Genomic DNA, 21047 nt, shown 5'->3' on the forward strand with positions numbered 1-21047 from the left:
TGTGTTGATATGATTTGAAATGGGATCCTTTTATTATTATTCAGAGAGGAATTGTTTAGTTGAAAAGAGTTGTAGTCTAATTCTAGTCTAAACAAAGGCCTATTTAAAATACTTTTAAGGCCATAATCTTGTCAGATGACAGGAAAAATAATAATGATAGTAAAAAAGCATGCCAGATCGCAAAAACATGATGTGTTTTCGGTTTTGCGAAAAAGCAAACAAAGTGTTTTGTCTTTACTTTCTTGGTCTATGTCAGTAAGCTTGATTAATTCCTCTGATTGAAAAACAACAACTCAAAGTAATTGACATTTTAAGACTCAGGAAGCTTTGTTTTAGTTAGCGGGTTAAAGAGACTCTAATAAAAAGAAGAATAGAGTGACAATAAAAGCACAACAGAGCAGCCACAGACACCTTCATCGGCCTTTGTGATGCCGCAGGCAGAACTGATACAGCATGACAACAAAGAGAAGTCGTCCTGAGACTAATTCTGACAGAAAACCTCTCGTGAAGGAAGAACAGATACCGGGCAAAGCACTGGGTCAAGAATCAGCAACAAGCAGCAGCGGACACCTCTGTCACATCCAACAGCCAGGAAGAGGATAGGAGACGGATTGCACCGGAAGGCCTCCCTTCAACCAAATGCCACAGACAGATACGGGAGATGCAAACATATACATCTGGCCACTGCTCCATCCCAAGAGGCGCTATCATAAAAATGCACATCGGAATCGGCTGATAAGACGCATTAGTATTGTGGACTACCTAAATACAGAATAACATGCTTCAAAGTAACAGAGAGATTTTTGTTAGTGTTTTTTCTGCGTACATAAAGCTAAACTTGCAAATTGCATAATACTTTACATTCAGTGGATATAAAAAGTCTGCACACCCCTGCTCGAATGCTAGGTTTTCTTTCTTTAAATAGTCTTTAGTTTCCTGTGAAAAAATATTTACATCTTACCTTTTTTTAATTCAGTTTTGATTTATTCAAAACAATGTCTCAAACCGAATTGATTGCTACATTAATGTAGTGAAAGTATAATTTACAGATTGACTCATTACAAGAAATTAGCAATGGGAAAATGAAAATGAATGAAAATGCTTCATGAAAAGCACGTGTGATATATTTTTTTTATTGTAGATGGTGTTCGTGGTTTAAAGATAAAGGCTAGAACCATGCAAATTGATAAAATGTCTACTGCATCTTTAAACTGAACATGCGATCTAGAGGACTTCATGAAGCTTCACTTGTCCATCATTACAAGAAATACAAGAACCAGAATTGATTTAAAAATAGCAAATAATGGTTTAATTTTGAGAACATGTATTGCGCAGGTCTAAAAAACAAAACAAAATGCAGCACTATTGTGTAAACAAATAACATTGCTGATCCTGTATGTAATATACGAAATGGTACGATACTTTTAGAAAGTTGACTCTGAAAATTTTTCGTCTTAAAAAGCTCGCTGGCACTCTGAAAATATTTCGAAAAAAGCAGACTTTGAAAATTTTTGAGAACCAGGATTTGGGAGTCAACTTTTTTCGAATTATTTTCAGAGTGCCAAGTGGCACTCTGAAAATAATTCGAAAAAAGTTGACTTTGAAATGAAAGGTCCCTCTTCATGGCTGACGTATAGGCCATCATATTATTTTCCAGTTTACAGACTGTTATGCTGTGTATTACTGCTAGAACTGTCAAACAATTACATTTTTTAATCAGATTAATCACATCTTCGAATTTTGATTAATGACAATCGCTTAAGTGAAAAGGCTTTTTTATCTACATTTTTCCCCCTCCAAATTTGAAGAGCACCTGTTATGTGTTAATTCTTCCTACATTTAATGGTATGAGGACGTCTTCAACATTTTTTGATCCACTGCACACGCTCATCTTTCTCTTTTTCTAATGACTTAATTACTCAATTACTAGCGTAATTTAAAATGGGAAAAAAAATACCCCAATAGTTTGACATGGACAAATATTCTGAATGTCATACACAAAGATTATTAAATGCTTTACTTTAAAGCATGTAGTTATGTTTATTACTCAAACACAACCTGTGCTACCTTTTATGTAACAATCCGCGGTCAAGCTAAAGGATCATCTGCCCACAAAATTAATAGTGTGATTAATCTGCGTTAATACATATTTGCATATGCATATTTTATGTATGCATATTTTCTTAGACACCAATCGTCCTAAAAAAAAAATCTTTGTACTTTAAAGATATAGTGAGGAATATTTAGTGACATCTAGTGGTGAACTAATAGAATGCAAACATATTTAAGGACATGCATAACGGTGCATCACGGGACTCAGCGACGACCACCTGCAGGCCCCAACTGTGGAAGGTAAGCGGCAGTCGACCCATTCATGGTCCGACCCGAGCTGCAACCACCACCACAGGCTAACTACGTTTGTGAAGTTCTTCACCTTATTCTATAGCAGAAAGAAACATGTCAGCCTCCTGTAGCGCAACCTATGTGATATAATTAGCAATTACTAGACCTTCAATTATATAAAAGAGAAAAAAAAGTACGTTGACGTGATAGAACATACCTTTTTTGCATACTTATACTATATGAATTAATACTGGGTTTTTAAGCTGAACGACTTATTAGTAATGACTTATTAGTTCATCACTAGATGGCGCTAAATATTACACACTGTCCCTGTAAAATTGTGCTGTATTGTACATCAGTCATTTATCCCAGTGTTTCGTGACTACATTTACCAATAGTTTAGCATGCCTTACCCTATAAATTACTACTCATTCGCCGCCATGGAGATGAGGGACGTCTGCTGTTTAGCCGCCACACTAGCCAGCCAGGTAGCCACAGCCGGGGACTCATTGTTTAGAGCAGGGGGTGGGCAAACTTTTTGACTTGCGGGCCACAATGGGTTTGAAATTTTGACAAATGGGCCGGCCCAGGAGCATTTGGACCTCGTAGCACAGTAAACACACACAGATAAATGTACAACCCGATTTACTTATAGTGTGCACTAAGGACTGCGTTTTTCAAATGTGCAAAATCCACTTATTTAAAACAACTTTTCCAATAGGAAATGCTCGGTTCCAGAGGGCATGACGCCATTACTTTTTTGTTGTCATTTTACATACATTTGAATGAATTTGTCAGTGCTGTAAATTTGCCATTTCATTATAAGATATTAACCTGGCAATAGCCAGATTGATAATTGTGATTCACTCAATGGAGTTCTCCACAATATCAATCTGGGACTGCTCCACGGTGATTTGCTTGGGAAAGGCGGGACAATCCGTACAATACATCGAGCTGATTGGACGATACGGCATCTTGTATACGTTTATCTAAAAGGAAACGGTGAGTAATCTGTGAGAACGGTGTTAATTGCAGCATCCATGTTAGGTTTGTTTATTTCGCATGGCGTTGGCACTTCCTGGTTTCATCACGACCGCATATCCCACCCCCAAACTCAATACCGCTTTGTGATTGGTCCGTACAAAAAGTGTACGGATCAGTGAAAATCAGCAGTTTTGGTACAAGATGTGTTCTCGGGAGTTTGTGAACTCACAAACATCGCGAGAATTCGGCTTGCAGAGCAAGATTAATAAGATGCATCTCTCCAATAAAACACGATTCGATACGCATCTCGTGGTATTTCAAAGTGGAACAATTTGGTTCGATTCAATGAACTCACATCTTTTAAATAAAAGCAAAACAAAACAATTCTGGTTCAAACCGGTGTTTGTTTCACAACTAATTTATACTGATCCGTGAGTACACACAAATAAAGTAACTTACAGTATACTGAATATCTAAAGGTCAGTATGACACCAAATTCTAAGCAGTACAAATTCCTGAGGTTAAAGGTCATAATCTGCTTTTTGTCTTTGCAAGTTTAGGTTTCATTTCTACAATGGCATATTGCCACGTATAAATATATATATATTTTTTAGAGGGTGGGGGCAATATTCTGAGAAAAAAACTAGTCAATTTGCGAGTTTATAAGGTGGCAAATTTGCGAGTTTATGAAGTGGCAAATTTTCTTTCTTTATTTTTTTCTGGAGAGCTCAGTATTGTTCATTCGGTAATTTTACCGATTTGACATCATCATTGCTCTCCTTTTTTTTATTTTTATATATATATAGATTTTTTGTATTTTTATTCTTTTTTTGTATGTGGGTGAATATGTGTATGTGCGTGCGTGCGTGCATTCATTAGTTCACCTAAAATCTATAAAAAAAAAAAAAATCCCATACCGTTTCCCTAAACCGAACACTTCCAGCCAGAGTCGTGAGGCCGTCAGGAAACCCGAGAAAGGACCAAAGAAAAGAAAGGAAAGTGAAATCCAGCACCGACCAGACACCACCCACCAGGCTACCAACCAGAGTCCTTCACCAACCCCAGAGACATCTAAATTTCAACAAATCAGGGAGACCTCAAGAGACCAAAGGAGAGACTGAGGAAAGGAAGGAAGGACAGACGAAGCGGACTGAGATCCACAGACACCAGCCTCCACTGATTCAATGACCTGAGGAAGATTGTGTCGTGCATGAAAATCTCCACCAAAGACGGGAGCCGTCGATCCCCGCCAGGACAGAGCAAGCGCAACACCTCAGGGCCCCCCAGGCCGCGGCAGCGCCAAAGGATGACCCCCGGGCCCCGCAGGGGCCACCAGCCGGAGAGCAAACACAGGAGCAGGAGCGCCCCCCACCCCAACGCGGCCCACACCCCCAACCCAACGCAGCAGGACGGGGCACTGCAGGCCCGCCAGGAACCCCACTGGCCAACAGCCCCCGCTCCCCCCACGAACCCCCCGCCCCCCATCCACCCCAACCCAGCCCCAGCCACCCCCAGGCCAGATATTCAGAGTTTGTTTATTTTTCCAGTTAACAAGGATTGTTTTTTTTGGTAAGGGCTACAAGTGTAGATTGAAATTGTTTATGTGGTAAGTCAGTTGTTGTTAGGTCGCCTAGCAAACACAAGTTTGGAGATAAAGGTATCCTACAGTCCAAGATAGCAGTCCAGAAATACATAACCGGAGTATATAACCATAAAGCGTCTGTAGTGTTTTGTAAACACCGGAGACAGATGTCGGAGTCTGAGAGTCCCATTTTCTTCATCATATATTGAGTAATGTATGTTCTATGAATAATTTTATATTGGTTAAGTTGTAAATTTGTGTGTTTTGTCATTTTAAATGCGTTTTCACAAACTTGAATCCAAAAGTCAGATTCCGGAGCTATAGCCAAGTCTGTCTCCCAGTTTGAGATGGGTAAAGACATTTTTTCAGTATATGAAAGTAACTTATATATTTTTGAAAGTTTTTTTGTTGTTGTCGGAGAAAGCTTGGTAATATCTTTAGCTAAAACAGGCGGTTGGAGCGTACCCCGAAGTGTTGGAATTTGTTTCTTTATCATATTTTTAACTTGTAGATAATGTAAAAAATTTCCGTTTTTTATTTTATATTTTTTGAGCAAGGATGTATATGATATAAACATATTATCTGAGAAGAGATGGTGGAGATGTGCAATTCCTTTCTGCTCCCACACACCTAAATAAAACGATTGCTTGTTAAGTTGAAATGGCAAATTTTCGAGAAAAAAAACATCAGGAACTTAAGAGAAATACACGTTTTTTTGTACAAGTAGCTAAATTGATGTGCCGAATCTGCTGTTCTCCGCCATACACTTGCATTTACCTTAAGTATGCTAGCTTCTGATTGGTTAGAGTTAGTCAGCTGATAGTGGATCAGGAAGTATTGTCGCTCTAGCTGCCGTGTATGACGAGTAAAGTTTAAATTAAGAATGAATCCGTCTCCATCCTGCCTTTTCATTTCATAAACAGTACGCTTCGTGCATTTGTCGTAAGTTCATGAGTTCTTTCTCGCAAATTTTCCACATTATAAAGTCGCAAATCTGCGACTTAATAAAGTGGCAAATTTGCAAGTATTTTCTCGGAATATTATCCCCACCTTTGAAAAAAAACTAAATATTTATACGTCGCCCTTAATACGCCATTGTACATTTTAAGTGATTGTAACAAATCTGCAGCTAATCAGAGGTCAATTATGCAGTTTTAAGTTCACAAAATATGATTTTATTTTTTAATATTGCTTTCCTTATTTAAACATCGTACGGGCAAACATTACAAGAAGAACAAAGGGTTAATCAATAGAAGCTGCTAGATTTGTTTTCATGATGATTTGGATTAGCTGAATAACAGCTCTGTCTGAGCTCTGGATAACGCAAGTTCCAAAATATCCAAGAAGACAAAAACACACTGTTGACTTATTCAAAACCTGTCAAGTTTAGCAATGAGTCAATTGTGACTTAGAATCTTTGCTGAAGTAAACATGTTTGTGTGATCCTGTTTAATAGGATATCAAAGAATGATTCGACTCCGAGATTAATCCCCCACCCCTCTTCTCACACAAACGTACAGTATACCCGCTCATGAAATAGCATCAGGGTTTCTGCTAGCTAGATTCTGATTCATTTTCCTTGTGTCTTCAACTGTAGTGTGCAGTGAAGAGAGGGACACAACTGTAGTGAGTCTTAAATCTATACAGCTCGTCATGCCAACGATAACTGTCAGAGATACAACACGATATAATGCCAAACAAAGTTGCTGTAAAATTTGCACAGATGCAAAGACACTCAAAGCAAAGATGGAAATCTTTTAAGGGGATAGAATGGCAAAAGTTTTGTCACTCCTCTTCATTTCAGTCGAAAACAATTTTTTTCATTTTAGACATTTGTGTACCACTATTTTTCAATTATCTGACTGATGTGCGCTGGCAGCATACTTTATTTATACCAGCCTACACCTGCAAACAAACACAATGACAAAAGTGCCCCCTAAATGGGACAAAGATCAGTAAAAAGGCCCTCAGATTAGGCACAGAGAGCTACAACTCATCCAGATGCAGGGATTATTTAAATGCATTTAGGTGGGGGAGGGGGAGGGGGTGGGCAAACCTTCATTTGTAGTCACTGTATGCTGTTTTGGTGTTACTTGAAACCAGTTTATGTATTTAAAACAAACAGTGTCATGCGGCTGAGTTGCAAGTTGATTAAAGCATGAGTGGTTTACTTCTTTTTTTTTTCTCAACAACTGTTAGAACTGCTTCACAAAACCACTGGATGACTGGATGCAATTTGGGCAGAAGATTGATACAAAGGAGTTAAGTAGCGAATGGAGAATTGTTTACTTACATCAAACAATCTTTCAATGTACACTTCCTCATTAACTTTCTCCCGCAGCATGTCCTGAGAATGTCGAACAAAGGTCACATAACCATCAGCCACATCCATTCCTGGCTTCTGAAAGAAGACATATGAACAAGAGGAGGTCAGAATAATTTTCATTTAAAGTTCAAATTGTTACATAATACTATAAAATCATTAATTGAATTATCGAGCTACTATTTAGAAACAAAAATATAAGCATAAACATAATAAAAATGCCCACAGGCACACTGCAACTTAGTCTTAAGTCTTACGAGAAAAGTGGTATATGACAGGATTTGGTATTGGGATCTAAGTTATTTATAATTTATTCAAATGATATTTGCACTGTTTCAAATATATAAAAAATTGCAATGTTTGTTGATGATCCAAATTTATTTTGCTTAGGGGATAACATGGAATAACTAATACAAACGGTAGAAAATGAATTGATCGTGTATTTTTTTTTTTCTGTGATAAGTTATCATTAAATGAAAAAAAAGAAGACATTTATGGTTTTTGGTTGTATGCAGCTCAACTGTGATATAAAATTTAATTTAAAAGGTACTGAAATAGAACAGGTTACTGAAACAACATTTTTGGGATTGATCAAAAACTGTGTTAGAAGCCGCGGATAGAATACGCTAAACGTAAATGAGCGTAGTCAGTGGCTGTTCTTCAAAAAGTAAAGGATTTTCTAGGCAAAAAAGATAATCACTTTCTCTTGTGTTACCTATGACATATTGTGCTGAAGTTTGGGGAAATGTTTATTTAAAAAATATATAGACCCAATTATTAAATTACTGTACAGAAAAAAAAAAGATTAATGAATAAGTTTGACTACAGAGAATCAACTAATCAATTATTAATAGGAACTGGTATTTTAAAATGTATGGAAATTGTGTATTTGAAAACACTGGAAATACTTTATTGTGCAGTAAAAAATAACACCTGTTTGTATTCAGAATTTCTTTAATTTAAGAGAAGGACACTATAATTTAAGAGTTTTATTTTTGTTTGTTGTTGTTTGTAAGATGAGGACCATCATAAAATACAGATGTAGAAGCCCCATGTTTGATTTGTTTTTACTTCCAAACACTAGGGGACAATGTGTTTTTGTTTGCTTAACTGAGCCATGAGAAGGTGGCCAGGCAGTACTTAATTGGGGTTCTACTAGCGGACAGGTGTTAGCAAAACAATTTTCGACGGGTGTTGTATATTTGGCGTTTATGTTAGCGCTTTGAGTTGTTACTTTGTGAAGAACTTTGGTAAGAATTAACTCAACCATCATTTCAATCAAAAGAAGTAAAAAATTAAGCAAACGGTCAGTAGTGTAGCGGACATGTGGTGGTGGACAATCCCCTGCAACAGATGTTTCAGTTTTGAGTGTAAAATTGTGGAATGGATTTGATCATGCATTGAAGCTGTGTACTTCTCTTTTGGGGCTGAAGAAAAATAAAATAAAAAGTAAAATAATATCTGATAAGAGTGTTATTGATAAAATGTAAAACATTTAGGAATTATAATGTGAGTGTAGTATTTTTTTTTTTTTGTTTATTGTAATTGTATGTGATTCATGGGACTGGATATGCAATAATAAGCCCGGTGCTTCAGCCTATTCCTTTTTTTCTTCTTCTTTTTTTTTGTTAATTGATTTGTTTAACCAGTGGGTGGTATTCTATTTTGAAACAGCCTGGTCTGGTTTGTGTTTTCTTTCCTTTGTTATATATGGAGCTAAAATAAACTATCCATTCATATTCATTCAATATAGTGCGCGTGTTGGTGTTGTAGTTGGTAGTTCAAAACATTTCAAATTACAGTATGTCATATAAGCTGCTTCTGCACGCATGTTCTGCAGTCAGTTCCTGTCAGAGTGTGTGGATTGGCTGCTAAACAACTCTTGTCCAGTCTAGCCATGTGCAAAGCGAAATGAGCCGCTTAACTCGTATTTGCTCTACCAGGGAGAGCAGATTGTGAGGAGACCTGCCATTCTGATATCTTAAAATATTCACTACAGACAATGCAGGAGCGTAAACGTCAACTTAAAACCTTTTCAAACACATAGTTTGCCTTTTAAATCTTTTGGTGTAAATTTGCTTCTTTTTTATTATTATTATTATTATTAATTTTTTTTTTTTTAACTTCGCAATCATCCAAGAGGACAAAAAATAAATAAATAAAATCCAACCCAAATGACAATTTCTAAAGTCCATTAGCACATTTGCAATGATGTGTTATGATATTGCATGTGTAAATGTGTGTCCTTTTTTTTAACAGTCAAACTGTAGATTTGTATATTAAGAAGACAATTAGCATGCTGGAGTGGGAATCGCGACCCCTGCCAGCATAAGCGGTGCCTCTTCACATTTACTGACAAGGCTTTAATTTGAAATTTGTCATGTTGCAACGGTCGAAGTGTTGGCAGCAAATACAGCTCAAGCACACACACACACTACCAAATGTGCACTGCCACTCTGACAGCAGAATGGGGGGGGGGGGGGGGGTGTTGTACAACATGAGGCCACAATGCATACTACGCAAGGCTGTCAGTGTCAGGCCACATGCATTTGAAAAAGGAAACGCAAATACAGTACAACAATAAGACACACACGCAACAAACACATACGCTATGTACCACAATGGAACAAACTTGTCATTTCAAACATTATACATCAATCCCCACATTTCTCAATAGTTTTCCACAGATTTGATATAAACCTAGATAGATTTTAATAAACCAATGCCATTTAAGGCTGGCACTTAAGGTCAGACCTGGACCATATTTAGTGTGATTTAGTACTGGTATGCTGTATTCATTGTGAAACAGCAAATTGCTCACAAGATTAAACAAATTAATATATTTAAATAGAGGCCAATATCCCATAGTTTTTAGAAAACATGGGGGGGGGGGGGGGTTGCCCCTAATGTTTATTAACTTTATTACTTTATTCAGCAGATTTGTATTTTATTTTATTTGCATTGTGTTTGTGGAATATGAACAAAGCAGCAAAATCCATCTCAGGAGGCGGCCATTTTTTTATTTTTTGGTGCACTCACACACATATATGGTCCCAGGTGGGAAGCAAACTCACGCCAACCTGCACCAAAGACAAGTGACGGTAACCACTACGCCACCTGGAGCCCAGGCGGCTGCCATATTGCTACTTGCTGCCGGGTTAAAATTACAGGCTCAGGTAACATCCAATCAGGGCTCAGCTTGAGAACGTCACAGAATCAAACTCTGAAAACTGGTGAGCCATGATTGGTTGTCACTCACGGACTTATATGGATGGACTGTCAATAGGACCCTTTAAAAAAGAAAAAGAAAAAGAAAAAAAAGCACCCTTTGTGGCTGAAGCCAGAGGGCAGCCATCTTACGTTGCCACTTTACTGACAACTTCTGTTATTTTCACTGAAAACACTGTTATCAGAGCGTTTTACACTAGGATCCCTTCATGGAGTAATGCCGCCCCTTGAGATGGATAAAAACAGGTGGATTTTGCTGCGTAATTCATATTCCACAATTGCAATATTAATCAGAATGCCGTGTTTAGGGCTAGTGAAAGCACATAGAACACATTATCAAAGAATAGTTTTTGGGTTGACTTCCTCTTTAACATAGGCTTATGAAGGCAAAATCTAAATCTTGGAATTGCTTATTACTGTATTTCTAAAGAGAAAGCTTGATGTGAAATATGAAAAAAATTCGAAAAAATTGGTAAAAAAGATTGTGAAAATAGATTTTTTTTCTCCTTCACCAAAATAGATGCATGTAAAACATAAAATGCATATATAGTCTATGGTAGACTAGGTATGGTAGGTTAATGTTTATTTGAGTTTCAATGTTTGTTCCACAGTGTAAAGACAAAAAGATGGACACAGAACTGTAACTCTCACTTACAGGTACGTCCACATATTTTGAGGCAGCTTTCACCTTGTCATAAAGGAGAGAGATATGGATGACAAACAATTAAAATTCGACCTGTATCAATTTTCAGGTAAAAATCTTCATAAATAAAAACGCATAATTTGCAGTGGAATGCCTACTGTTGATCTGGTACCAAAATGTAAACGTGGTTGTTCAATAACCTGGCTTAAAGCAACACTAAGGAACTTTCAGTTTATGTTGATTATGGCGGCACTATATGGACAAAAGCGGTAATGTTATGCCTGAAGGAGGATCACATTTCCCATGAGGACAAGTGCATTGGGTCGTTTTTTTAGCTCACGCCAGCGAGTGAAATCCGGGCCAATGTTGATCCTTGACTGGTAGCTTCCCTTTTTCTTTTCTTTTTTTTGTCTCCTCAGACAATTCAGTTGTTTTGCAGCTTCTGCAAGGAAAACAGTAATTGTGCATCGACATTCAAATTGACTTCCGTCTTTGAACGAATGGGGAAAGGGCGAAGTGACGTATGCCTTAAAGCAGTCAGCAAACTTTTTGTTTTTTTTTGTGGCAGTATTCCTACCATCCTCCTCAAAGTTGCTCGGTGCCAGTAAAAATGATACAGACCCCCTCAGGCCATGGCAAAGGTACCATTCAGCTAGTTTTAAGTCGATGTTTCATCAGGAGAGTTATGAAAATATTTTATTAAGGTTGAAAAGTTCCTTTGTGCTACTTTAAGTCACAATTGTGAAAAAAATTAGTTTTTATTTACTGGTATTTATTTTTGTTGCATGGAAGAAGAAGTATTTATTTTATGCTCATATGAAATGCCTTCTAATGTATATTACAATTGATGAGGAAAAAATGGCTAAATATATTTTATTTTATGAAAAGTCAGCAATGAAGTAAAAACAATTTTTGAAAAAGACCATGTATTGATTGTAGTGAACTTTTTTTTTTTTTTTTTAATGGACATGACCATGCAATAAATGTTCCTATTTAACTTAAGGATAAGAGACTACAATAAAAAAATGTAGTCTGGATCTGGATAACAATTCAATGAAAGTGTAACATCCCAAAATATATATCATTGTTCCTTAGAGTGCAAAATTCAACACATATTTATAAGTACATTTCTTGCAAGAAATGTCGTATTTGAAAATACTGCAAATATACTATAATAAAATAATATAATATATTATAATATATATATGAATAAAAAAAATAATAATATAGTATGATATCATAAAAAATATAAGGCAATATGCATATAGATATTAGATATCTATAAATTGCCCACCTCTATGCAAATGAGTCTCATTGATAAACAGCGTTTAATTCACCAACACCAGTGCTAATTGCCACACGCCGTTTGAGTGACGCAAATAACGTCTACTGGAAGCCGGTGTAAACTTGGCACTATCAGTGGACGCAGTGCATACTTTGTGAACTTGCCCCTCTGTTGGTAATTTGAGTGTAATTCCACCTACAGTAAGGTATAATGCCTCTATGGGATTATTAGAATCTCAGTTTCCGCAGGAAATATAAATACTAATAAATATTTCATTATCAAAAATTTGCAAATGGAGAACCTGTGCATCAAACCTGTTTCTATGATTTGATAGCAACTTGTTGTTTTGACACTTTAATGTGACAGATGCAGACAATGTCTGACAATTACATTTGACGAATGTTGAATTTTCTTCCCCCCAAATTTTTCTATTAAAACCCACTTACCGTGAAAGAAAGAAAAGAAGAAAAGAGAGTTCCTTCATCATATCTGGAGAGTTTTGCTAAGACACTCTCCAGGATAACCACAAACTGAAACAGAGAAGTAGAAAACAGGATATTGTCAGTAACAGTCAAACGTCATTTTGAATTATGTTATCAATCTTTGCATAATAATATTTTACTCATTTGAGTTAGATGGGAAGACAAACATTGTTAAGCTTATCAAAAAATGTAAAAATTAAAAATATCCCTTTGACCGGCAATCAGTCCAATGCCTCCAAAGTTTGACCCTCATTAACTCATTCACTCCCAGCCATTTTCACTGAAGCAACCCCGTTTGCTCCCGGCTGTTTTACTGGATTTTGACTGATTTTGCAAGGCCCACAGAATATTCTGTTCTATTGCTAAAAAAATATAAAAACTACCAAAAGAAAGATTAGAGTCTCTTCTTTCATCAGGAAAAAAAAAAGTATATTTGTATCTATTTCAGTTTTGCGGCAATTAGCATTAGAATATGGCTATGGCTACGTTCACACTGCAGGGCGTGATGCCCAATTCGGATTTTTTGTTAAATCCGATCTTTTTATGGACTGTTCACATTACAAAAACAAATGCGACTTCAATGTGAACACAGCACGCCCGTGATGTGACTCGCATGCACAAACAGCATACGTCGAGTGATGTGCACCCAAAACAAATGACGTCACGTTGCAGAGTTTACGGAAATAAATATACTCCACGCTACATTTTTTCCCCAGCCAAGCCGCCGAGGCAAGCAACCTTTATCAGTGCCATATGCAAATTTAGCTGTGCCAATGCTCGCTACTGATTGGTGGGCTGGTGGAATCCTTTCGCGGATGAGTTAGAAGTTGGATTTGTGTGTCTTGCCTGCATACATTATGCAAATTAAGCTGTGCGAACGCCCGCTCCCGATTGGTGGACTGTTTTCACGCTCGCTCATGTTTGGCTGCTGTCCTCGGCTTCCTTGAGCGTCAGTGTTTACAATCAGAGCAGAAACCCGGCAAAATCAGACAACCCCCCCCCCCCCCCCCCGCCTTCCAGTGCCTGTGTTTATGATCTGTTATTTGTCCTTTAATGTATGCACTTTATTTTATTTTTATTTTTAGAACATTATACATTTGTCAAATGTATTTAAATGTATTGTACATATAGTCTTAGTTTTAATGACGTGTGCTGTTGACATCTTGGCCAGGTCACCCTTTTAAAAGAGATCTTGATCTCAATGGGTTTTTATCTGGTTAAATAAAGGTATTACACTGATCATAAAGAAACAGTGAATGGGACTGGGAACTGAGGTCAGATGTATGAAAGTAAGCTACAGTACGTGAGCACTCCACTACCAAGGACCATCTCTGTGATATCACAGACAATTATTAGTGGAAGTCTGCACTTTGTGAGTATTTTTGGTGATGTCACCTCTAACCCAAGAATACCGAGGAAAAAGGTCAAAAGTCCACATTTAAAACTTGATACAGTTTAAGAGTGCAATAATTTAATGTTAGTTTTCAGACGCAAGATAAAATTGGAGAAAAATCTGCAAACTTGAACTTGAAGTAAAATGTACATTATGTAATGTACAAATGTACATTAAGACAAGCTGTTGATGAAATTATTCTACCAATCAAAGCAATTATGCTGCATTCAACAGAAGTAGGAAGGTGGACTTATCTGAATAAAAACCAAGAAGTGTATGTAGGAACGACCCTTTGAACTCGGAAATCCTATTTGCAAAGTAAGGAAAAGAACCCCGACTTCACCGACTGACTACAATGGCGACCCCTTTGAAAACACAGACCATGAATTGTAAAACACAATCGAGTATAAAACTGGATAGCTTTTTTAATTCATACATATTCTACATAACTTTACAAATGAAATTATACCGTGAACTACTGAACTATATGAAGTGTTTTTGCAATAAGATAAAAACAATAAATGAAGCAAAATTGCGAGAAGGCAAGTTTGCTGGATGTCAAAGTGAGTTTTGAGGACCAAAATAAAAAAAATATTTATCACTATCCGCCATTGTGGTTGTTTACTCTCGCCTTGAACGCTTTCAAGTTGGAACTGGGAAAAAACAACTGGGATAAATCCGACTTCTGACCATCCTCGAATGCAGCAGTTATTGCTAATGTAGTTTAAATGGGTACTTTACCTTTGCTACCAGCAGGGTTATCATGTCCTTCACTGTTTCCTCAATGAGATTGTCAATTTGGGAATGGTATTGTCGCTACACATAAAAAATAGAGAGAAGAAACAGAACAGGTTGATTTATACATCAACATACAATGATTTATTTTATTTTTTTTTAAATCTCAACAATCCATTGTTATCTATACAGTATGATTATTAGGGATGGGCGAGTACCGAAACCAGGTATCGGTATCGAGACAATATCAGGCCACATTTCATGGTATCTGTACTTATACTGGTATCGGCCCCCGCTCTTGTGGCCATTTTTCGGTAAGGAACTTAAGGCTAAAATGGTTATTTTGCATTTATTGACCGCCACAGCGGGCTCCAGTAAGAGAGCACATAAGTATTCAGTTGTACAATTATATTAGCTCTGAAGTGAAGACACATCTTTGTATATTACGCTATATAGTATATCGTCATTGATTACTGCATTGCTATGAGATGAATGACGAACAGAGAATGTGAAACAGGAAAACGGAAATACAGAGCTGCCTTCCAAATTAAAAGCATGGATTTCAAAACCAGATATAATTAAACATCAACACACTAAACAGCTTGAGCAATTCTTAACATGGTAGATATTACTAAATTACTTGAGAAACACTATTGTATTGAATAGAATTCTTTGCACTTCACTCTATTCCTTAAAAATAAATTGTACAGCCGCATATTTTGATTGGGACTTTATTTTACTTGGCCACTGGATTATTTGTTTCATTTTATTTATCGTTTTTTTGAATGTCATTTTATTATGTGCTCTATGCAAAATGAGTTTTATGGGCAAATTGAAAAAATATAATTGCCATTAATTTCATTAAATTTTAAGGAAATTTGCTATTGTTGGGATATATATGTAATTTTAAAAAAATGGTATCGACACTTGTTATCGGTATATTTGAGTATCCGTATCGGTCTAAAAAAAGTGAACATCCCTCATGATTATAATATCTTAATACACTCCTTACATCACATTTAATTACCCAGTTGTATTTCAATGAATTACATCTTCATTAGTTGAACTAAAAATGTTCAAGAGGCAATCCGCTCATTTCTGTTTTGTCCTCTGACTCTAATGTTTGCGAAACATTAGTAAGATTGTCAGACAGTTGATACTTATTGTTATTTTGAAACAAGATTGTTGATTGTAATTATTTGTTAATAAATGACACTGATATAATCAACTACTTGGCTGGCAAAGGAGCTTTTCATTCAGCCAAAGAACTGCTGTCATGGAAACTCACAGAGGCAGTGGTAGCATGATGAATCCCTTTGTTTGCGCTTGTGGCACCAACAGAAAAGCGAAGGACTGAGCAATAATGAATTCATTGTCAGTAATGGGAATCAGTCTCAAGATTCTGTGAAATCTCTCACTTCTACTCCATGTATATTCAATAATATCTACACATATGCTAATCAAATCCAAACAATTGAAGTGGAGGAAGACAGACAGGGAAAACTGACGACTAATTATACAATTGGGAAAAGGAGGGTGTGATTACAATTTAATTTGTGGCCACACTTACCCAGTGTCTAATAAACTTTCACAAGACAAAGAAGAGAAAAAAAGCAGCTGAGAAGCAGAGTTGGAAGTGACATTGCACATGTGAAATTATGGTAATCATGTAGTAAAACAATTGAAGAAAATACAAAAAAGATGCAAATATGACAGAAAATTAATGAAAGAGCGACAGTAATAAGACAGTCACAAACGTTAGAATTTAAACTACGAAAATATATTTTTATTGCCTGACATAATTGAAATCCATCTTTACAATAACACCTTTTTCTTCTACATTTGAAAATGGTTTAAAGCATATGTAACAAGCTCTTCCCATGTTATTTTGGGGCCTACCTACCTCTTGATCCAGGTCCATGGCACACAGCTTGGCAGACTGGGCCTTGGCATCCACCATGACATTAAACATGGTGCAGATTGACTGCGGCACTCTGAAGTCTGTAGCCCGGCTGCTCCTCTGAAGCTTGGCCTCAAACGCTGCACGCGTTCTTTAGGAAAGAAAAGACAAGACACATTCAGTAGGGATTTTTCTAAATAATAGAAACCAATATCCGTAGTTCATATTTACAAAAACAACTGTTCATTCTAACCTAATACTTTTTAAAGACTTTTGCGAACACCAGGCTTCCCGTTTTGTCTCCCTCTGTTGGTGATTATTTTCGGGCATTGTTATTTCTGTTTGTGATTCCTTGTGTTTTTACATGCTAAGCCAATAAATATGATTCTGACGTTTTCTAATTAAGACATTTGGTAGAAAGTAGGTATCTTGATATGGTTCCGGATAGATTAAGAGATGTTGAACAAAATATTTGATTGAAAAGGAACACTAACAGCTTCAGTGGGAGTTGCTTTCCCATGTACATGTTTACTGACCGTTAATTCTTATAGTGCGGTGAACCTCACCTATTCATGGTTTGCTATTTGCAAATTCACCTATTTGCAGTTTTGTGAAGCCTTACAAAAACAATGAAAATTCATTATAACAGGCATGGTTTTTAAGTCATTCAAACCCAAAAAAGTAAAAATATGTTTTTTAATACTTTGTCCGGCACTCTTCAAAACGTATTTATAAGTTGTTCTAACATGAAGAGGTTGGTTAAAGCAATGGTAGTTATTACAAAAAACGGGCAGCAGGTGGCAGCAGAGTATAAGAGATCAGCCAGTGTCATGGTTCCATTATTCCTTTCTCACCGTGTCCAAGTATTCTCTGCACCCTTGTTGAAACATATTTCTCCTAAAGCCTGTAGTCCCGAGTTTTGTATCTACGTGTGAGTATAGCCACGTCGCTTTTCGTTTGGTTTAGTACTGGTTATATTTTGTGTGTTTATAGTCCGTGCATTCTATAAGCGTTTTTTTTGTTTTTCGTTTTTATCCTTGCACTTTGCGAGCGTGTTTCGTTAAGATAGTTATTCCTCGCATTATTCGAGTGTTTTTCGTTGCTTGATAGTCCTTGCCTGCGTGCAAGCGTTTTTTGTAGTGATCCTATTTGTAAATAAATACAAATTGTATTTTCCTTACCCAAGCCTGCGTTTCTGGGATCTACTTTTTCCCTATCGACCTCGTCAATACATAACTGCCAGGGCCATGTTGCAACAAGCTCTTTTCCCAGTGTTTTCAACAGGTTTGTGAATAATGATGAAACTTCTAATGCTAATTGCTGCAAAACTGAAATGGATACACATATACTTTTTTTTCCTGATGAAAAATGAGACTCTAATCTTTCTTTTGGTAGGTTCCATGTTTTAGCAATAGCAATAGAACAGAATATTCTGTGGCCCTTGCAAAATCAGTCAAAGTCCAGTTAAACAGCCGGGAGCGAGGGGGGTTGCTTCAGTGAAAATGTCTCAGAGTGAATTAGTTTTAATAATAACATAAATATAGTAAAATATCATTACAGAATACATGGCATCACTTAAAGAGATAATTTACCTATCCTGTTCTCTGCAACCATCTCCGCATATTTTGGTGTTTTCTTTAACCCTCTGCATAAGGCTTCTAGCAAACAACCAAAGTACCAGAAAAAAAGAAGTTAAGACGTTAAACCCCCTGCCTATGCACAAAGAAGGGAAAAAGTTGGGGCACAGTATCCCATCGCTATAGATTAAAAGAGGGCACTGTACAGAGCATATAAAGAAGAACAAAACAGTGATAAGAAAGTTATCCTTAAAAGTTTAGCCTTTTGGGGAAAACAGCGTAATACAGTTGAGAGAAATATTGGCGTGTGCATGATGCAGACTTGGCTGTAAGCCGTTAATGTTTAAGAGTACAGTTTGAAGTGAAATGACAAATGTTTTATCATATTTTGTGGAGTTTAATCTAGTGATATCGGCAATTCTAAACATTTTGGGGGAGTGTCAATTTTGGTTTGTCACTATTTGTGGTAGTAGAACTATTATGTAAAATGATTATCCAGTTTGAGTCACATTTTTCTATCGTTATCTAATTGCATTCTAGTTATATTTTCCTTCGTACCTTTTTATACAGGATTCAATCATATCACTGGACATGAGTTTCAGTCTGGTTTCCAGGTGTTTGCCAAACTCTTCCTCTGGCCAGTGGAGATCTCGGATGAAGGTCTGCAGAGCGTCCAACTTCCAAAAGAGATCCTCTGATGTCCCTGAGCCATTGCTTTAAGAGCAAGAGGTAAAAAATGTGCATTCAGATTTTACAATATTGTCTCATTTATCTCAATTGTCTCTTCACAGACCAAATTCAAAGCACCCACATGGGATACAGGAGCAAGTCTTTGGGCAAAATGTAAACAAGCTACAGGGAAGAAATAAACAGCAGTACTTACCAGGGTCAAACTCACATCGATACCACAATTTACGAGACAACAAAAACTTGTTCTCACTGCAAGGGCCCCAAACACACAAGCACACAACAGACACGGCAACAATAGAGGGTGAAAGCACCAGGAAGGTCATGGAAATATTCAACATCTTTACAACACAGAAGTCAGATCAGTCAGCCACATGCGCCACGCCATGACAAGGTATAAATGTGGCTTTAAGAATGGTAGAAACATCTCAATTTGCAACAAATGTTTGCACAAATACATTGTTGATGATTACGATAGAAATGCTAACATGGAAAAATTTGGGGTACTGTTATGTTTCAAATGAATTATTATACAATTTCCCTTTTATTTAAATGCTGAATTGCAATCTCATATTATTTGTTTTGTTTTGTTTTTATAAACAAACAAACATGGACTTTTCATGTTGTCATTATGTCAAATTATTTGGTACCCTTCTTCTGGCTGACATTTTAATTATGATATTCCTCAGATAGTTTGCTGAAAAATGCAACCAATAAAATTGTCGAAACCCAACTAGAACTGACAACTATTTCACATGAGCTCGAGTGTGATTGGCCAACTCTGTACATGTAACCACATTTACTTTTAATATTTGCATAATGTACTCCCTCCACTAAAATATTCAAGTTTATTCTTTTCAGGTTATGTTCACACTGAATGTAGGAAAAAAATCTGAAATTATTCATCTTGTCTTATTTTTATACACTGTATTTTAATAGGGGGTTGTAGAACTTTTATATCCACTGTACGTACACGAGTTGTCTAGTTTATGAATGTATTATTTATTATAACAAAAGAAAGAATAATACACTAAGAACACTAAAAAGAGACATGCAATACGCAATAGGAAAGATTGCAGTCACCTTTCAAATATATGCAAGGCAAATATACTTTGAACGATTAAATTTTGAATTTCCTGCATTTACCGGCACACAATGGTCATGTTATATTACATTACACTTTAAAAACAGTTGGGTCAAAAGTAACCCAATTATGGATAAAAAATGGACCCACTTTCTGGGTCAATTCGACTCAACTTTCTGAGTTGTTTTACACTAAAAAAACAATTTCTTGACTCAAGTAGAGGACCGGTCCATTTTTGACCCATAGTTAGGTTATTCTTGACCCAACTTAGTGTATAGTTCAACACTAACATTGCATCTCAAATAGAAGGAAAGTTAATGCTATGAGACATGCTGGACCAATCTGTTGCTTTGTGTCATTTAGATGCCACATTTATGCCAAAGACGCGTGCATGTCTGCCTACAGGAGGCAAGTCGTACACACTCTGCGTCATCATTTGAAGTCATCCAGTTGGGTGGAGAAAAGCTGGGCATTTGTGCAAGCTTAACACTTGGCACTGTTATATTTGATACTTTGGGCATTGGAAGATTGACATTTGGCAGAGTGCTAGCTATACTCCTGCAGAGAAAAACACAACAAAAAAAGAAAACAATAGACAAATACTGATATTTTCTGCAAAAGCTCACACTCATGGAAACTACACATCATGGAGTTTACACAGATCACCTGATTTAGTTGTGGTTTTAAAAAATTAAATATTCATATAGCACATGATACATGTACAAATGATGTTACATTGGTATAGCTGCATGCATGATTAGTAGAGCTGTCAAACAATTACATTTTTTAATCAGATTGTTT

The 21047-nt window shown here is 36.6% G+C and overlaps 1 protein-coding gene across 4 annotated transcripts in view; it reads right to left on the reverse strand.

The window, feature by feature from the left end:
- The window catches only part of cadpsa (Ca2+-dependent activator protein for secretion a), a 186908-nt gene that overhangs the window by 29361 nt on the left and 136500 nt on the right, over window positions 1-21047 (reverse strand). For 2 of the 4 annotated variants that reach the window (XM_077572522.1, XM_077572521.1), the window contains 8 exons: window positions 20670-20804; window positions 19034-19189; window positions 16902-17049; window positions 16569-16583; window positions 15005-15079; window positions 12835-12918; window positions 11116-11148; window positions 7203-7310 (listed from right to left, as the gene is read on the reverse strand). In XM_077572522.1, coding sequence (XP_077428648.1) covers window positions 7203-7310; window positions 11116-11148; window positions 12835-12918; window positions 15005-15079; window positions 16569-16583; window positions 16902-17049; window positions 19034-19189; window positions 20670-20804 — 754 coding nt within the window. The remainder of the gene's footprint in view (window positions 1-7202; window positions 7311-11115; window positions 11149-12834; window positions 12919-15004; window positions 15080-16568; window positions 16584-16901; window positions 17050-19033; window positions 19190-20669; window positions 20805-21047) is intronic. The other 2 variants (XM_077572525.1, XM_077572524.1) reach the window with 2 other exon arrangements.

The sequence above is a fragment of the Vanacampus margaritifer genome, chromosome 8 (genome assembly GCF_051991255.1).
Source record: "Vanacampus margaritifer isolate UIUO_Vmar chromosome 8, RoL_Vmar_1.0, whole genome shotgun sequence".
In the NCBI taxonomy this organism is placed as follows: Eukaryota; Metazoa; Chordata; class Actinopteri; order Syngnathiformes; family Syngnathidae; genus Vanacampus; species Vanacampus margaritifer.